We start from the raw sequence: 19,607 nt of genomic DNA, 5'->3' as shown, positions 1-19,607 counted from the left end.
GACGTGTGTGGATCCATTGAAGAAGAATCTCTTGGTGGTATCAAATACTTCGTGACATTCATCGACGACGCATCACAGAAGGTTTGGGCTTATTGTCTCAAATTGAAGGATCAAGTATTTGATCGTTTCAAGACATTCCATGCTATGGTAGAAAGGGAGATTGGAAAGAAGCTGAAATGCCTCCGATCCGACAATGGAGGCGAGTACACTTCCCGGGAGTTTTTGGCATATTGTGCTGGACATGGGATCAGACATGAGAAAACGGTGCCACGAACACCACAACATAACGGTGTAGCTGAAAGAATGAACTGCACTATTGTTGAGAAAGTCCGATGCATGCTCAGTATAGCTAAACTGCCAAATCCATTCTGGGGCGAAACTGTTCTGACAGCTTGTATCTTATAAACAGGTCACCTTCAGTCCCATTGAACTTTGAAGTTCCAGAAAAGATATGGTCTAGGAAATATATTTCATATTCTCACTTGAAAGTGTTCGGGTGCAAGGCATTTGTGCATGTATCCAAGGAGTTGAGGCAAAAGCTTGATCTCAGATCAAATCCGTGTTTCTTTATCGGCTATGGAGATCAAAAGTTTGGATACAAGCTGTGGGATCCCGAAATGAAGAAAGTGATTCGAAGTAGAGATGTCGTGTTCCATGAAAACCAGTTTCATGAGTGTGCTCCAACAGTCAACAAGCAACGAAGTTATCATGCTCCAGATGATGTCCCTGAATCACCACACATTCTTCTCAACAACGAGGAATTTCATGATAATGTCCATGATGAACAAGAAAACATTGATCCGGCAGATGTTGATGATGATCAAAACGAAGAAATTCTTGAGCAGGGGGAGCCTTCACCCCAAGACGCAGCTGGAAATAATCAAGTTCGACGTTCTGCACTAGGGTTAATCCCTCAAAGGTCATACTCGCCAACATAATGGATCCTTCTTACCAGCGAGGTGGAGCCAGAGAGCTTTCAAGAAGCTCAATCTCATCGTGAAAAATCCAATTGGCGACAGGCCATGGAGGAAGAAATGAATTCTTTACAAAAGAATCAAACATATGAGTTGGTGAAACTTTCTCCGGGAAAGAAGGCCTTAAAGAACAAATGGGTCTTCAAGCTCAAGAAAGATGCTAGCGGAAATATTGTGAAGTACAAGGCAAGGCTCGTAGTCAAAGGTTTCCAACAGACGGAAGGAATCGACTTTGATGAGATTTTTTCACCGGTTGTGAAGATGATGTCTATCCGAGTGGTTCTCGGATTGGTGGCAAGTATGGATCTTGAACTTGAGCAGATGGACGTGAAAACAGCTTTTCTGCATGGTCATTTGGAGGAAGAAATATACATGGAGCAGCCCGATGGTTTCGGAATCCCAAAGAAAGAGCATCTCATTTACAAGTTAAGGAAGAGTCTCTACGGTCTCAAACAAGCCCCAAGGCAATGGTACAAAAAGTTCGACTCATTCATGCTGAAACATTAATACAAAAGAACAACTACAGATCATTGTGTGTACTTGAAGAAGTTCGCCGATGGAAAATTTATCATCCTTCTACTCTATGTGGATGATATGCTGATAGTAGGCCAGGATGAAACTATGATCAACAACTTGAAGAAAGATTTGTCTAAGTTCTTTGATATGAAAGACTTAGGCCCTGTACAACATATCTTGGGCATGAAAATCATTCGTGATCTAAAGGCAAAGAAGTTGTTCTTGTCACAAGAGGAATACGTTGAACGCGTGATCAAAAGGTTCAACATGAAAAATACCAAGCCTGTTGGTACTCCACTAGCAAATCACTTCAAGTTGAGAAAGGAAAGTTGTCCTTCTTCCGGAGAAGAAAAGAAGAAGATGAAAGTAGTGCCCTACTCTTTAGCAGTTGGAAGTTTGATGTATGCAATGGTGTGCACAAGGCCAGACATTGCTCATGCTGTCAGTATTGTAAGCAGATACTTATCAAATCCAGGAAGAAAACATTGGGAAGCTGTCAAGTGGATACTACGGTACCTGAAGGGTATATCCAGACTATGTTTGTGCTATGGGGGAAAAGCCGATTTTGGAAGGTTACACTGATGCTGACATGGCAGGAGATTATGATAGCAGGAAATCAACTTCGAGTTATATATTCACATTTGCAGGGGGAGCTGTGTCATGGCAATCCAAGTTACAAAAGTGTGTAGCACTATCAACCACAGAAGCCGAATACACTGCCGCAGTTGAAGCTGGGAAGGAGCTTATGTGGCTGAAACGTTTCCTTCAAGAACTGGGTTTCCGACAAGAAGAATACACAGTTCATTGTGATAGTCAAAGTGCTATGGATCTCAGCAAAAACTCGAGGTACCACTCACGCACAAAACATATTGACGTTCGATATCACTAGCTCAGAGAAGCAGTCGAGCAACATGAACTGAAGCTCTCCAAGATCAACACAAACGACAATCCTGCAGACATGCTGACCAAGGTGGTACCGAGAGACAAGTTCTAATTGTGCAAAGAACTTGTCGGCATACACTCAAACTAAAAGTCAGTGTACCCTCCTTCAGGTGTATGGGACTGGAGGGGGAGATTTGTTGGGTTCATCCCATAATTTGAGGAAGAAAACATCTCCCTCATTTTAAGGAAGAAAACAAGGAAGAAAACACTTCCCTTGTTTTGAGGAAGAAAACATATTCCTTGTTTTAAGGAAGAAAACATCTTCCTTGTATTTGGCAAATTGTCAAGTTCTTGCTTGAGTCACAAATGACATCAATAGGTTCATTTCATCCCTATAAATAGGGAAGCCTTCTATCATTTGTAGCATCACCAAAAGCAAGAGAGAAAAACAGTAAGGAAAACACTTGAGTGAGATATAGGTATTAAGTTTAGGATTGATTTTTTTGTAATAGTTGAGTGTGAGAGTTGCTCATCCTATTGTAATTCTGTTCCGGTTATGAATAGAAGACTTTTCCAATCCCAACAAGTGGTAGCAAAAGCAATGCATGCAGAGGTCGTCAAATAGTAAGTTTCTTTTACCTTGGAGTTCATTTTGGAAATCACTTTATTGTACCAAATAAAATGTGTTGCATGCTACTTATTTTTTGATATATACTCGACTAATGACAGGAGAAAAAAAATATGGAAGGCCTGTGTGTCGAAGTGAGGTTATTTTGTCAACTTTACTGAAAAAGAATGGCAATTATGTGAAGGGAAGATTATAGCTGTAAGTTCCAAACACTTGCCAGTTCAAATTTCAGTTACAATGTTGATTTCCTAGTGATAATTTTCTCAATAATGTGAGTGAATGTTTTTTAGATGTTTAGTAATTTTCGATATTTGAAGTGTTGCTTTAGCTACAAATAGATTCCTAAGATTAAAGAGTGTGATTATAGGTTCTTTTTTTCTATATAATTAGACTAACCTCTATTTTCCACATTGATTTGTATGACTGTTATCAAATTCAACTATAGTATTTTGGCCCTTCAAAGTTGTTGCGAAAATTGTGATTGAGACATATACAGCTTTTTTTGGTGGATGGATGTGACCATTACCAAATTGATTATTTGTTTTGCTTTTTCCTTGTTTGTCATTGGAATTCTAGTTTGTTTGTTTACAGTTGGAAATGTTTTCGAATAATCGAGTAATAATAATCGTACATATTAGCACTCAAGGGTGTGGCCAAGTAGTCAATATGTATGAATTTGAAGTATCATTTTCAGTTACGAGTCAAACTGAAAATGATTTGCTATTATGCTGTCATTTTCCCCTTGTCTTCTTCCAAAGTCTTTTGATGTTAAAAGTTAAAACAAAGGCACAGTTTGTCCTATTAAATAAGATTAACCACCTGATAATGATTCAAGATTCTAAAATGCAAGTCTTATAAACTATGAACCTTTTTCACAGTTCCTCTTCCAAATACTAGCTCCTCAAGGAAATAGAACAATTGCTTCAGCACTGGCAATAGTCGATAAGAAAATAGAATTCTCATTATTTCCAGTTAACAGGCAAATTACTTGGTTAGAATACCTATACTCATGGCGTAAAAAGTTATAGATGGTTTAGATATTGAAGTCCTCAAGTGTTAAAATAAATTTCTGGAGAAAGGAATGTAACATTGGTGCAGTCTTCCAACTATACTCAGCAGATTTTGCATTCACTGATTTAGAGGTAGAGATTTACTCTTAGGGAAACTGCAGTTGATATTTTTCTACATCCACTTTTATCACTAGTTGTCTATAAATTAAGGAATGCAACATTGGTGCAGTCTTCTGATGTATGCTCTAGTAAAAGTAAATATCAGATGTTTGAGACAAAGCTTAGAGATTCTGATATCTGCTCGACATGTTGCAGAATTAGATGTTCCAAAGGAACTACTGATCGTAAGGAAACCTTCAAGCTCAATGGTGAGACCTCTCTGAGTCTCTTCAGTGTTGAAATGCACCAGGCATCTGCTGTTTTGGCTGCCTCACTTTCCTAAATTCTTTAGGAATTAATTATCAGAGGCATGCTAAAATAAATATTTTGAGAACAAGTGAAGAAATTTACACCCTAGGTGTATTGCCAAGAAATAGAACTATTGTCCTGCAGAAACTATATGAATAGTTGTGCTAGCTTGGACGGCCGTGGTATTAAATCCAAAAATACCTCTGAATTGTATGCATATGCTTAGTTTTCCAGACAAAGGTGAGATGTAGATATCTATTATGGTCACCCGGATTGCATAAAAATAGACTCCTGCTTGTGTCTTTATATCATTTTATACTTTTCAATGTAATTGTAATTTGGTGACAGTGTTTTCTTTTCCCTTGGGATGTTAGCAGCGTTGGTATGAGAATATCTCATTTCTTTTATTTTACTTGAAGGATAAAATATAGGAGCATCTATCTCAAGATCAAGAACATGCTTCCACTTTAGGTGTTCCACTGAATATATTAGCTCATCCTAATGACGCCATTGGAAAAGTATATGGAGCAGAACATTCTGGTTGTGTGCGTGGTTTATGTGGCAATGTTTGTCCTTCGACTGCTTTTGGAATGCCTAAACATTCAATTAGTCATGCGAATCTTGGTGGTTCTAGTAATATGTCTCATCAACGTGTTGAAGACCTAGAGAAGCATGTAGAAACCTTTGAAGAAAAGTTGACTGGACATGAAGAGACGAAGGACTTGAGGATACCAAGGAACAACCTGTGGAGAATAAGGAACGACATGCACAAAAGCGAATCACTTGGCAGGTTTTTACAAGCTAAATTTAGTAGTGAGTTGCCTAGTTTCAACTTAGATTCTTCTTAGCCTTTTGTTCATGGTATATTTTTGTACCACTAAATATGTGGTGTACCTCTAACTTTATGCATTTTCATTACACTAGCAATTGTGGTATCTTTTTTGTATGTTCCAAGGTTTGAAACTTAGGCTTTGATATATATGATACATAGAACATTGAAACTTTGATCTTTACAGCAGTGCTTTGTGTATGATGTCCAGTGTATTAGTGAATGCCTGTTATTATGTATTGATACCAAGAAAATGCTGGGAATTATAATTTAAAAAAAAAAAAAAAAAAAAAAGTGTGCACATTTGCCACGGTTCAACCGTGGCTAAATAGCATGATGAACTTGTAAAACTAGTTACATTATTCCTTAAATTAGCCACGGTTATCGCGTGGATAATTAAAAATTCCAAATATAATTCTTTTTTTTTTCTACAGCCAAATTTACCCATGGTTCGACCGTGGCTGAAGATAAATCAAACAGTGGCCAAATAAGATTACCATGGACGCCAAAACCATGGCTAATGCGCGAGCGACGTCCGGTATGGGCACGCTAACAACTGTGGTTAACCTGCTGTGGCGAAGTAGTGTTAGCCACGGTTTTGCGCGTGGCTAAATCTCGTGTTTTTGGTAGTGTTAGTACATACAACTAAAGAAACAATAATAGGTAAAAAAAGATGTGAGAGTTCAACCACTTCTTTATTAGTACAGAAATGGCTATGTCGCCTCTTTTAGGAACATGAAATAAGCAAAGCCAACAACACTGGGAATTACATTCTAAAACACAAAACTAACAAGCTAATAACTTATAAGAATAAGATGTAGCATGACTTCCAAACCCACCCACCCACCCCCCACCCCCAACCACCACCCCCAAAAAAAAAAAAAAAAAAAAGGTGCTCCAATCATAATCAAATACTAAACAAGTAATTTTGGAGAGATCAAGCTTTCTGTATAGCAGAATAGGTGTTTGATGAAAGCAGATCCAGCCAAGAATCGATATGGTAAAGCAGAAGCAGCAGATGCAGGCAACAATCGATATGGTCCTTTGGATGTCCTGTACTCAGTATATCTAGCCCAGTTGTAGTAGAGTAACACTTCACCATCTGTAAACCTACATATCGGTGTGGCTGACAAAAGTTGGGTCTCTTGAATAGTAAATAATTCAGTCCAAGATTCCTTGACACCGTAGTCTTTCATTACCCATAACTTAAACGTGCCCCCCTCCGTATTACGATAATTACAATGAGCACAAAGCATTCCTTCTAATACTGAAACGCCATATCTTAACTTGTTGTAAATATTACAAATTCCCTCTGGCAACGGCATCTCTCCGTACGCCTCATTTGATATATTCAATGAAGCGATGAAATACTTAGATAAATTATCCTTGATGATCCAATGAAATGCGCCATGAACAAATGCCAAAGAGTTCACAACAAATTCACTATCGTAAGGGCGACGAGGATGGTTATCAATTTTATAGCCACGAGGGTGGTTATCAATTTTTCTCCAAGAACCACTCTTTAGTGCAAAGATTTTACAGGGTGGGTTGGAACCATAACCCTTACTACTTTCAATCCTAAGAATCTTATAGTCATCACTAGTTGTGTCATATCCCAATCCGTAAGCGCTACCGAATGTTCGTGGAGATTCGGGATTCGGAAGTACTACTGATTCATTTGTGGAAGGGTTCCACAGCAGATAGTCATTTGGAGACCGAAGAAGAGACAAGCCATCGCCGCAGCATACTATGAAATAACCGCACGGTTTATCATTTGAAGGGCAACCAAGCTTTTGTACATCAACCAGTTGGACCGATGATACAGAAGAACAATAGAACGACATCGTACCAAGCCACTTATCATGAGAAGTCGGGCAAACTTGGCCAATAAGAAATCTTTGAAAATTTTGGTTATTCTTGGCATGATTCCAATGCTTTGTTTTAAAGTAGGGTTCAGAGATTAATGACCTCCAAAATTTTGAAGCACATTTGAATCGAAGAAGCGACCGCACAGGTAACCTGCTGAGGATGTCCACAATTATTACATCTGGGAAGTGGATTTTCATGGCCTAGATAGGACAAGACAAGTGCTTTAGTAGTACACTACAATTATTTATAACGTAGTTAAAGGGGAAAAAGAATTGTAAGGGCTCATCAAAGGTCTGAAGTTTGACACCAAGAAAAATGGGAGCATTGCCCGCAGTAGTCAAAAGCACAAACAAACTAAAAAGGAAACCATTTAAACAAGAGAAAAACCAATCTTAGAGATATGGATATAATAAAGTAGGGATATTGATAGAGTAATAAAGCTTGATGTCAAAATTCAGTGAAATGGAGACCTTGTAAGGCATAATTAAACTCAAATTGTAGCCTAAAATTAAAACTCACCCGATCGGCATCCATCTTCTTTGTGCTTGTTGATGGATTCACAACTGTCTTCTCTTCAATTATATTCTTTGACGGAATCACAACTATTTTCTCTTCAATTATATTCTTTGACGGAATCACAACTGTCTTCTCTTCAATTATATTCTTTGACGGAATCATAACTATCTTCTCTTCAATTATATTCTTTGACGGATTCACAAGTCTATTCTCTGCAATTAAATATTTGTGCTTTAGCCACATATAGACATACTAGTTTCTAAATTAAAAGATGTCGTTACCATTTATAAAGGGAGAATACCTAAAAAGACGTAATAAACTCATCTATTCTAATCTTTCAAAATATATAATCTATAATGAAATTTACTTTAACTAAAGAAAAAATTAATAATTGAAGTCCTTTGTGGGAGAGTTCGGAAAAAACAACAAAAGCTAAATATAAAATATAATGTTATCCCTGGAAATCAAACCTAGCATGCTAGAGACAATTTTGAACACCCTGGACTGCTTGAGTTAACCTTTTGCCTTTGTTTAGGATATTCAAAAGTTAATATATGTACATAAATACAGAAAAACTACTTTATATATACAATGTAACTTTTTGTCTACCCTCCAACCCTCTAAATCCAACCTTGCCTTTGACAAGAGCTTAATTCCTGGGTAAGCTTCAATGGCCTTTTGGTTAATTGGTAGACTAACAGGTAGATATTACTCTATAGTAATAGATATATTTGCTGCGAAGAAACAAGAAAACTCTTTCTCATAAATTTCGCTTTATATATTCTTGATATATCAATACTGACATAAAGGAGGAGCAGAGTGCACACGGTTATAAACTAAAATAATAAAACTAACTTTTAGTAGAAGTAGTCTTCTTCAATGATTCTTAATCTTTATCCAACTCTTGTTCTTATCCTTTCAGAATTGTACTTTCAAATTCCGACTGAAATTGATTATGATCAGAATTCCGGTGCACGCAAATTAATATTAGTAAAGTTTTTAATTAAACTTTATTCAATATGGAATTATATTTTGAACGTTATAAAAGTCGTTCAATATTTGAAAGATATTTTGGTGAAAGCAACATCTATATGCGTGCTTTTATAATAATATAGACATATTGTAAATAGAAGGAAGAGAAAAAACAGAGAAGAAATTATTCACCTTTGTGAATTTGATTGGGATGTAGTAATATATTCTTGTTCTTCTTTTTTGATGAAGCAAGCAAAGTTCCAATAAAAGAGCAGCCTTTACATGCAAGAACAGTAAAGGTCATAATTTGTAGTACTGATTTGAAAAGTTTAGCCTTTTCTTCCATCTGTAGAGCTTACGTTTTCTCTATTTGCTCTGATTAGAGTTACAAGAAATATGGCGAAGACTTGTGGTTGTATGGAGAGTTATATAATCTCCATTTAAAGAATAAGGTTACTAGTATAGTACTTATAATGCATACAAAAAGTAGTTTTATAAATTGAATAAATCACAAATTTAAATACTTTGCCGAGTATTTTTGCTACTCTCCATATTATCGATCATGTGTTCGATTTCTTGAAAGCCCTTATACGTCGTGAATTGTTCCCCAAGTCAAAATAACCTTTGTGTTTTTCTGTTAGTGTGATAAACTATTATTCAAAAAAATTATTAATTTAATTTTTTAAATTCTGTTAATTATGTTATGGTTTGCTCTGATGTTTTTACCATATTGGGATTTTACTTTTTTCTCAAAGGAAAGATGAAGAGATTACCATAATTGAAATTACTTTTTTCTAAATCTTCCATATTTGAGTAATCCCTTTTTTGGAGGAAAAATTTTAGAAAATCCTTCCTGCAATAGCATCACAATGTAGTCACTAAAGAGTCTTGTTTAGAGGGAGATTATTCTCTCAATAGGTTTTATGCTTGTTTAGGGGGAGATTATCCTCTCAGTAAGTTTTATGCTTTATGTTAGATTTTCAATATGTAGGTCATTTGACTAAAACATATTATAATATTATTATTTTTAATACTATATTTTCTTTATAGTCTGATTTATTGTCATTCAAGGTTTGCATTTATAAGCTTCCGCACGACACCCTATTATTTTGATCCCAACAAATTATACAAAAATTATTCTATAACATGCAATCTATGTTAATTAAAAAAGAAATGTTAATTCAGATAAATAATTGTAACATGCAATTCGAATCTTTGGTACACACAGTGATGAAAGCTATTTGGATGAAGCTATATATGTACCAAATCAAAATTTAAAATCTGCTTTGAAACTTTAATCCAATTTGCAAGTCTGGAATCCTTTATAATAAAAAATAATATTCATGGAATTTGGAATAGATAGTTGAGGAATGCATTTCCAATAGTTATAAGAGATTCTATATTTCCGACCACGCAATATAACATCATTTGGTTCATGAGTCCTCTCCTGTTGTTATACGGATCGGAAACGCGAAAACGAGAAATTAAGAAGATAAACAAAAGGAAAAGAAAAGATAGAGAGATTGACATAAAAATAGGCACAATTAGGCAACCAAGGTTCTTTAATAACCAATACCTCCTAATTACACTCTAGATAGCACCAACCTCTTAGAAAGACCTCAAGGGAATTAGATTCCCTTGCAATCAACCTCTCAACAAATCTCAAATCAACAAAAGCTTAAATCCATAAGACTCTCAATTGTTTCTCTCTCTAGAGACAACACAAAACACTCAAAATATTTTCATAATTCATCAAAAAGTCCTTAATGAAATGATAGACTAGCTATTTATACTAATGAAATAAAGAAGACACTACTTTATTACATAAATGTCATTAATGAGGCAAGGGCCTTGTTTGGCTAGCCTTGTGGAGATAGAAATCTTGAATTTGCGAATGTGGCCTCTTGCAAACATAGCCTTCCTTGCTCGTTGGCCACTTTAATGCTCTTCCATCCCATCCGTCCTCTCCATGCTATCATCCAAACTTTGACTCCACGGGACGGTCCTCGAAATGCCCTTAAGGAAAATCGGCTTGCATCATTCTCCTCTTCTTGAAAAGGATTCATCCTCGAATCTATACCCTGCAAAACCATAAAGGAGACAAACAAAAACCAAGTCCTCAAAGGATGAGGGCTAGTGTTAAGGTGGACCAACCTACCACCATGCCAAGTAAGCACAAATTTTTTATATAGCCAAGTATCAACCATTTTCGAGAAAAATAGGCTCTTAAGTAGAGCACTAAGAATTTGGCTATCCCAAAGATTAAGAAATGAGGATATTCTGAGAGAACCAATGATTTCAAGAAATCAAGTTGGCATAAAACACAAATGATCCTCAATTGCAAAATGATAGCATTCACACAAAGTGAAGATTTCACCGGGGTCAAAAGGAAAAGATACCCACATATCACGGGCAAGGCAACAACTAAGCACCCCAATAAGGCCCCGCCCAACATCAAATGAACTCTCAACAATAACATGAATGCCATCATATGCAAATAAGTAGTAAAGAAAGGTGTCACTTAAAATGACTTCATCTATGGTGTCCTCAAATGTAGCCTCACTATTAAGTTCAAGAACAAAATCTAGCTCGCTACTAGGAGTTTGAACACACAAGGAAGAAGTAGCAATTTGTAAACCAGAATCACCTTCCTTTTCAAAACACCCCTTCCCCATAAATGTATCATCATTTACCAAAGGAAGATCTCCATCATAGGGAAGAGCGTCATCATGCCATAGTGAATTTTCAAACGCCATGTAGTCCCCAAAAGTGGCTACACTTTCAACATTACAAAACATTCCACTAGTTACTTCACTTGCAATAGTCATGTTAGCATCAAATAAGTCATTATTTTTTAAGAGAGAGTAATCCATGAGCAATGAGGAGTCAAAGCATGCAATTTCATTCTCACAAAGACAAACGTCATCTTTCAACATACTTTCATTCACGTGACTATTTACATGACATACACCACCATCACAATTTTGAGTCTTATCACATGACACTAAGACAAGATCAAGGGACTCATTTTGACATTAAACAAATAAAGATGAGGTGTCACACTCTTTCAAATAACCAACTATATCAAAATCAACATTCACTAGAGGCACATTAAGCACATCACAAAGATCCTCAAGTAGTGAATTAATATTACAAACAAGTTGATCAACACTAGTTGGTAGTATGTCAAGCTCACAAGATTTTCTAACATGATTAACACATGGCAATGTACTACCATTCAAGTCACATGTGTCAACACTAGGTGGACACAAATTGATCTTACAAGAAGAGTCAACTTGGTCATCAAAAGGATCAACTAGTGTATGAGCACGCTTAGCAATTGATAATGCACTATCATTCAAATCACAAGTGCCAACACTAGGTGGACACAAATCAACCTTCCAAGAAGAATCAATTCGGTCATCAATAGGATCAACTAGTGTAGGGGCACTTGCAACAATGACATTATCAATATATGGCAAAGAATCATTAAGCTCACACAATGACAAACTACTACTCATACACTCATCACAAACTTTTCCATTCAAAGAGTTGGAAGTATTGAATTTAGTTATTGGACCTTTAAGTTCCCACGAAGAATTTTCTTCACCTTGAGCTATCCATGGCAAGCTCACTTGACCAATCGTAGAGATGGTTTTGTCCTCGTTTCCTCCTTTCAAGTACGGGAGTTCTTCACGTGAATACTCCTTTAGCAAGTCATTTCCTTGAGTACCTATAAAAGCTTCTTCACAACAAGGGAAAGAAGTAGAAAAATTAGATTTAAATTGTGGCAACTCTCTCACATCACTCCACACATCCTCTCCTTTTTTCACTCATGAGTTGCCACTTTGCACTCCCTTACTCCTCTCTATCTTTCCCATCGTTTCATCTAGGTTATCCACTAGGTGTCTCAATTTGATTACCATAGCCATCACATCACTAAGTGTAGGTTCCCCGGGGGAAACTTGAGTTTCCTTCACCGTCATCATCGTACCTACTTAAGAACACTTAAAAACAAGAAAACAACGTTAGTAGTATAGAAAACTCACCACACTCGTGTTTACACTCTTTTGTGCTTGGCTAGCACCACTCAAATGAACTCACAGACTCTTGCCTTTTACCACTCAATTGGATTCGGTTGCTTGCAAGGTGCACAATTTATACTCGAGATTGGAATGGATTCTTGTTAGACTCGAAGAAAGAGGATGACTCAATTAAAACAAACGCACTTGAATCAAGAAATTAATGATGAAGTTGTAAAACGAGAAAAGAACGAAAAGAATTGGCTTGAAAGAAAAGACTCAAGAACTAATTAACAAACAAGTAAGAATCAATTACTAGTTGTTAATTAGCTAAGAGAATCAAAGAAATGAGAAGAAGAAGTGAGCAAACCTTGGCCAAACACTTAGACAAATTTGGGAAGTTTTTGGCCAACACTTAGAAAATTCGGAACTACTTGCATCATGTTTTTATAACGCCCATAACTCTTTCTTCAGACCTCTGATTGATGAAGGCCTGTTGATTCGGAAAGTAGACTCTATGAACTTGAATTTACATATATTATGGGTTCCGTAACTCCTTATACACACAAAGATATGCCCCCTCAAAATTGGACCAAAATCTGTCAACACTTAGAAAATTTTTCAAGTGTTGGAAACTCCTACTCTCTGAATTTGGACCCCACGCGCGCGTCAGAGGCGCTGATGTCATCGCTGACGTGGTGGCTTACGTGGTAGATGACGTGGCACTTTTTAAAAAAAAATCAGAAATTTAGACTAAGTATTTCTGGTTTTTTTTTGTTGGGCCCAAAAACATTTTTTCACAACTTTATTTGACAACTTTTGAATCAAATGACCCTTTGGAGAGTCTTCTTCCTTATAAAGATTTGAAGTTCTTCAAGAACACAAGAACAATTCAAAAATTCAACTACCCTCAAACCAACTCCAAATTAGCTCAAATTTCGTAGTTAAGTTCTCTTTGATGTAGAGAACAAAACCTAATAGGTTTCAACCTTCAATTTCAACCGAATCACAAGACCCACTTTTCAAGTTCTTGAGTCCTTTAAAGCTTCAAATACCAAAAATGGTAGATCCTTAAATCCTTCGTCAAATACCTCCAAATTTCGGATTTAGAGTCTTTATCCACTAGAGAACAAACCCCAATTAACTTGAACATTCAATTCTCTCCTTCTTCAAATCCACCAACCTTGTTCTTGAAGCTTTGAAGTTCAACAATGGTGCAACACAAACCCTAACTCCAAATTGACTCGAAATTGAAGATTTAGACTCTATAAAACACTAAGAAACTCTAATTTAACACTGGGTTCAACAAAATCAACAAAATTTCGATTTTTTTTTTTGTTGAATCAAAACCCAAGACTAGATTTGATAGAACAAACCTAAGCTAAGCTCTGATATCAATTGATACAAGAACGGATATGCGGAAGCAATAAAATAACAAGGAAAGTAAAGGAGTATACAATAATGATGTATTTGGAAAATCAAATACCATGGTCTAATAATCAACCATTCTGATTAGTTGATAATATTAGTATTAGTTATAGATAGATTGACATAAGAAAATGGAATTAAAATCAACCTAAAGGTATACTTAACCTAAAGACCTCAATTAATTAACATTAACAAGCACCAAACTCTTAGGAAGACCTCAAGGGAATTAGATTCCCTTGCAACCAACCTCTCAACAAATCTCAAATCAATAAGAGCTTAAATCCATAAGACTCTCAATTGTTTCTCTCTCTAGAGACAGCACAAAACACTCAAAATATTTTCATAATTCATCCAAAAGCCCCTAATGAAATAAAAGACTAGCTATTTATACTAACTAAATAATAGAAGACCCTATTATTACATAAATGCCATTAATGAGGCAAGGGCCTTGTTTGGCTAGTCTTGTGGAGATGAAAAAGCATTAAAGTGGCCAACGAGCAAGGAAGGCTATGTTTGCAAGAGGCCACATTCGCAAATTCAAGATTTCCATCTCTATAGCTGTGTTCAGGATAAGGGTTCGCAAGCCAGATCCGAGCCCATCTGATTTAGAGAAGAGCTGACGACAAAGATGCCAAATATTTGGAAAAAATTGAGCATGATAAAGCCATCATAGAGAGTCTAAGACACGAGTTAGAGTTTACCAATGATTGTTTGGTTGAGTTAGACGACCGAATGAAGAAGATTCTTGATGATGTTGCTTCACTGACCTTCATACAGAAAGGGTTCCTTGTGGAGGCGACTTTTACATCAGCCCATCTTCACATCCAGACCACCCTTCGAAAAGCAAAGAAAGCCAAGACTGATAGGGATCGGGCTTCGTCATTCACCACCTGAGGACATTTCTGCTAATTTATTTTTGCACTATTTTTACTTTATCTTTTGTATCCCTACAAGGAAGAATATTATAATTAATGATTATAGGGCAATCTAACAGTTGTTGCAACAGATTATAAACTTGTTGCAACGAATGTGTCAGTTGTTGTAACTTCTTCAACAGCTGCTAGATTTGTTGCAACAACTGACTCATCTATTGTAACAGATCAAACACTTGTTGCAACAGATTATCAACTTGTTGCAACTTCTTCCATAGCTGTTAGATTTGTCGCAATAACTAACGTATCTGCATTTGATTACCAAATTGTTGAAACTTCTTCAACAGCTGTTAGATTTGTCACAACAACTGACCCATATGTTGCAACAACTGATGTATATGTTGCAACAACTGATGCATCTGTTGCAACAGATTATCTACTTGTTGCAACAACTGACGCATCGGTTGCAGCAGATTGTAAACACTACTAAAAAAATAGGATTTCCCGACCTCAAAAAATCGACCTCATTTGAGGTGGGAAAAAAACCGACCTCATGAGGTCGGTAAATTCATAATATTTATTTTTCAATTTTTTTAAAAATAAACCGACCTCATGAGGTCGGTAATATTATACCAAAATTTTAAAAAATAATTTACCGACCTCACTAGATCGGAAATTAATTTGATACTAAATATTATAATTTTATTTTTAATTTAAAAGAATACCGACCTCACGAGGTCGGTATTTTTTTAAATTAAAAATAAAATTATTAAATATACCGACCTCATGAGGTCGGTATAATTAGCATAAAATTAAAACGTCCAGATTATCCACATAAACATTTCTCTCTCTTTCCTCTGACCTTTTATCTTCCCCTCTCTCTCTCTAACCCTAACCTAATAACGCCGTCGACGTCGCCAGCATTCCTGCCAGTCACCGTCGTCGCCGACGCCCCTACCCAGTCCCGTCGTTTCCCTCGCCGTCGACGGCGAACCATAGGAGGTATGCTTTCTTTCTTTTCTTGGGTAAGAAATGACATTGAAAAAAGAGTTTGCGTAATATATATATTGTTTCTGATTTACAAAGTGAATTCCTATACTTAGAATTAGAGTTATATGGAATTCCTCAGTATTACTAGTTGTGGAATTGACAATATTACTTTTTCTTGTTTGTCTATTATTAATTTGAGTAAATTTTCAAACTTGTTCAAACAGAGGTGTAATTATCAAGCTTGTTTTGGTTTCTACAGTTGGAGATTGAATCTTGTAGAGATTGGGTCTTGTAACTATTTCTTTAGCATGGGATGACTTTTTTCTTACATTTTTCTACATGTTATTTGACTATTTTGGACAGAAATTTGTTGCATATAATATTCCTGATTGTAAAAGTATCATTCGCTTTTCTTTAAATACTTTGATTGATATCGCAAAAATAGAGAGAAAAACAGTAGCCAACAAGAATGACCTCGTCATATTTTGGAAAATGGCATCTGAAATATGTGGAACTCTATGAATTGTTTATTGACCAAGAATTGAAGAAATAAAGGTTAACTTTTGAAATAGAAATCTATCTCAACTGAAGCTTTAATTGCTAATTAGGGCAACTGCTGATTTTGGTTTTGAACATTAAATTAAACAGGTCTTTGCTGAATAGATTTTCCAATTTCCAACAGGTCTGAGGTGGGTTCTTGTTATTCTCAGTTTGGTTCTAAAAATAAAGATGATTATAGCTATACATGTGGCAGTAAGTCTGATGGTTCAGTTGATATAGAAAATGGTGATGATGAAAGTAATAAGGTGCATTTAGGGGAAATTGTTGAAAGAGATTGTAGAATTTGTCACTTGAGTTTGGTGGATATTGGAGTTAAGTCTGGTGTTGCTATTGAATTGGGATGTTCTTGTAAAGAAGATTTGGCTGCTGCACATAAGCATTGTGCTGAAACTTGGTTTAAAATCAAAGGAAATAAGTAAGTAGACTAAAACTTGAATTTTTCTTTTTTATTTTAGTTTTATGGTTGGTGGATTTTTAACTTTCTGATGCTTATATGAGCAATGTGGAAGGGTAAGTTGATAATAAACAAAGGGTTGTTTGATTTACTGGCCTTTTTTTGCTTATGTTGTCTCCAAGGTTTTTTCACATTTCACTTAAGTAAGTAGGCCAAAACTTGAATTCTGCTTTTTTACTTTAGTTTTATGGTTGGTGAATTTTGAAGTTATGATGATGTCTATATTGTGGATGGACAAGTTTAACTAAAATAAAGGGTTGTTTGATTTACTGGCCTTTTAAGTTAATTGTTCTGCTTATTAATGTGATGATTGACATCTTAACATGATGGCCTTTTTGGCTTATGTAATATGTAGTGTCCAAGATTTTTTCACATTTCACCTAAGTAAGTAGACCAAAACTTGAATTTCTGGTTTTTTACTTTAGTTTTATGGTTGTCCTTACTATTTGCACATAGGTATGTTTATTTTGTGCTACAGTTAAACCTCTTTATAACGGCATCAGATAGTTTTTGGCTGCTATAGCCAAATGCTGTTATAACATGACATTAAAAGATTTGGCTGTTATAATAAAATGACGTTACAGAGAATGGTTGTTATAGAGAGGTTTGATATATTGTATATACTAATAATTTAACTTTTAGTGGTGTTTGATAGTGATATGAGTGGTGTATATTTTTTGGGATTCTGCAGCAATAAGGAAAGCTCAATGTTGAACCTGATATTGACAGCCTTCCATGTGGTTTTCTTTAGATTTATAATAATTGCTGGCTTTTGCAATGAAAAAGTTGAAAACTTAGTAAAGCCAGGAAGGATAGCTCCTTATGGTGTAAACGGGATTCTTGATGGAGCAGCCATAGTTTACTTCAGTTATATTGGATATGATGCAGTGTCCACCATGGCTGAAGAAATAAGAAACCCTTCCAAGACTCTACCTGTTGGAATTGTTGGCTCAGTCCTCATTGTCTCTGCCCTCTATTGCCTCATGGCTTTAGCTTTGTGCCTTTTGCTACCTTATAATATGGTATGTCATTCAACTTCCCATCATTTATATATGGTCATTGCTCATCTTCGTGTAACTATATACACCGGCAGTGTAAAGAAATTTTACAGTAGTATTAGTGAAATTATACTTGATATATGTGGCAGAGTGTCTGTCTTATTTTCAGATAACTAGCTCCACTTATTATATATGGTCAATTACTTGTAGTAATCTCTTAGGTAAACTGATTATTGTACACAATTCTTCTACGTACGCTATTAGTGTACTAGAATATAACTCATTTATAAATGATTGTAGATCCCAGAAGGAGCATCATTTTCAGCAATTTTCCAGCAGATGGGGTGGAAGTGGGCAAGCAATGTAGTAGGGGATGGTGCAAGCTTGGGTATTGTGGCATCTCTATTAGTAGCCATGCTTGGACAAGAAAGGTACCTTTGGGTCATTGGGAGGGCTAGATGTCACGACCCAACCCCGTAGGCCGTGACTAGTGTCCGTGCTGGACACCCAAACGTACCCAATAACCCAAACCAGCAGACTAGCAGATTATATAAATATAAAAGTCAGTCGACGTTACTAGTGTCACAAAGGAACATATATAGCACATGGAAGCCGATAAGGCTATCACAAATCATGGCAACCCAAAACATATACAGAACCCACATGTATGCCTACAGACCTCTACAGAACATAACAGAATTATAAGACGGGATAGGGCCCCGTCGTACCCCTGAATAGCGTACATATATACAACAGCAGCAGACTGTACCAGAGTATAGGCTCTGGACAAAAGAGCACTCCAGAATAGCAGAATAGGTGTCCTAAGCAGGTGGGTCAGCAAATCTGTAGTCTGTACCTGCGCGGCATGAAAACGCAGCCCCCGAAGAAAGGGGGTCAGTACGAAATATGTACTGAGTATGTAAAGCATGGAACGTAGTAAACAAAGTCATAATCGGAACAGGAGATACAGAAAATGAACGGAATATCCAGATTAGCAAAATGTTGATCATAAAGCATAAATAGTACTTACAGGAAACGTATGTCATACCTGGTCCTATTACGGAACAAAGTCATAACCGGAACAGAATGTACAGAAATGTGAGTGAGATGTCCAGAGTATCAAATGCATATTTTCAAAACATGAAGAGTGTGTACAGAAACATATGCCATATCGTATCCGGCCCCTGCCAGGGGACTCGGCAGACAGAACGTGGTCACCCCCCCCCCCCCCCCCCCCGACACTGGTGCCACAACTCATAAGGAATCAGAGAAGAGGAATAATCCCGTAACATAACATATCATATCAGATGGCCATATCAGATCATATCATATCATATCATAATAGTGTACATGGCACAACATACTCCACAACCCATGTACATGTATACCTGCCCCCTCACATCGAGGCACGGCGAACAATGCAGTGGAAGACTCTTGAGAACATATCCTGGCCCGGGCTCAGTGTGGGAAACGTTGAGGCATCCACGAATGGAGTAGTGAGAAACTAATGCAAAATAAAATATAGCACATTTATGGAGACTCAGTAGCATAATTCAGATGACAAACCATATGACAGAAGCGGAGCAGTAATCATAGTGTATGCATTTCGGATATCCCAATAGCATATGTCAAAATAAGCTTTTTGTAATCATTTTCATGTTTCAAAATACATTATGGG

General features: G+C 36.4%; 1 protein-coding gene across 1 annotated transcript; it reads right to left on the bottom strand.

Moving 5' to 3' along the window:
* Positions 1-5,923: 5,923 nt before the first annotated feature.
* Positions 5,924-7,890, bottom strand: LOC132641770 (F-box protein CPR1-like). Its single transcript, XM_060358859.1, has 2 exons — positions 7,636-7,890; positions 5,924-7,316 (listed from the first exon to the last, which is right to left on the bottom strand). The coding sequence occupies exons 1-2, from the start codon at positions 7,873-7,875 to the stop codon at positions 6,162-6,164; spliced, it is 1,395 nt and encodes a 464-aa protein (XP_060214842.1). The 5' UTR covers positions 7,876-7,890; the 3' UTR covers positions 5,924-6,161.
* Between the last annotated feature and the right edge of the window lie 11,717 nt (positions 7,891-19,607).

The sequence above is a fragment of the Lycium barbarum genome, chromosome 5 (genome assembly GCF_019175385.1).
Source record: "Lycium barbarum isolate Lr01 chromosome 5, ASM1917538v2, whole genome shotgun sequence".
Taxonomy (NCBI): Eukaryota; Viridiplantae; Streptophyta; class Magnoliopsida; order Solanales; family Solanaceae; genus Lycium; species Lycium barbarum.
Note: the sequence above shows the minus strand (reverse complement) of the source record. Positions and strands in the feature narration are given on the sequence as shown.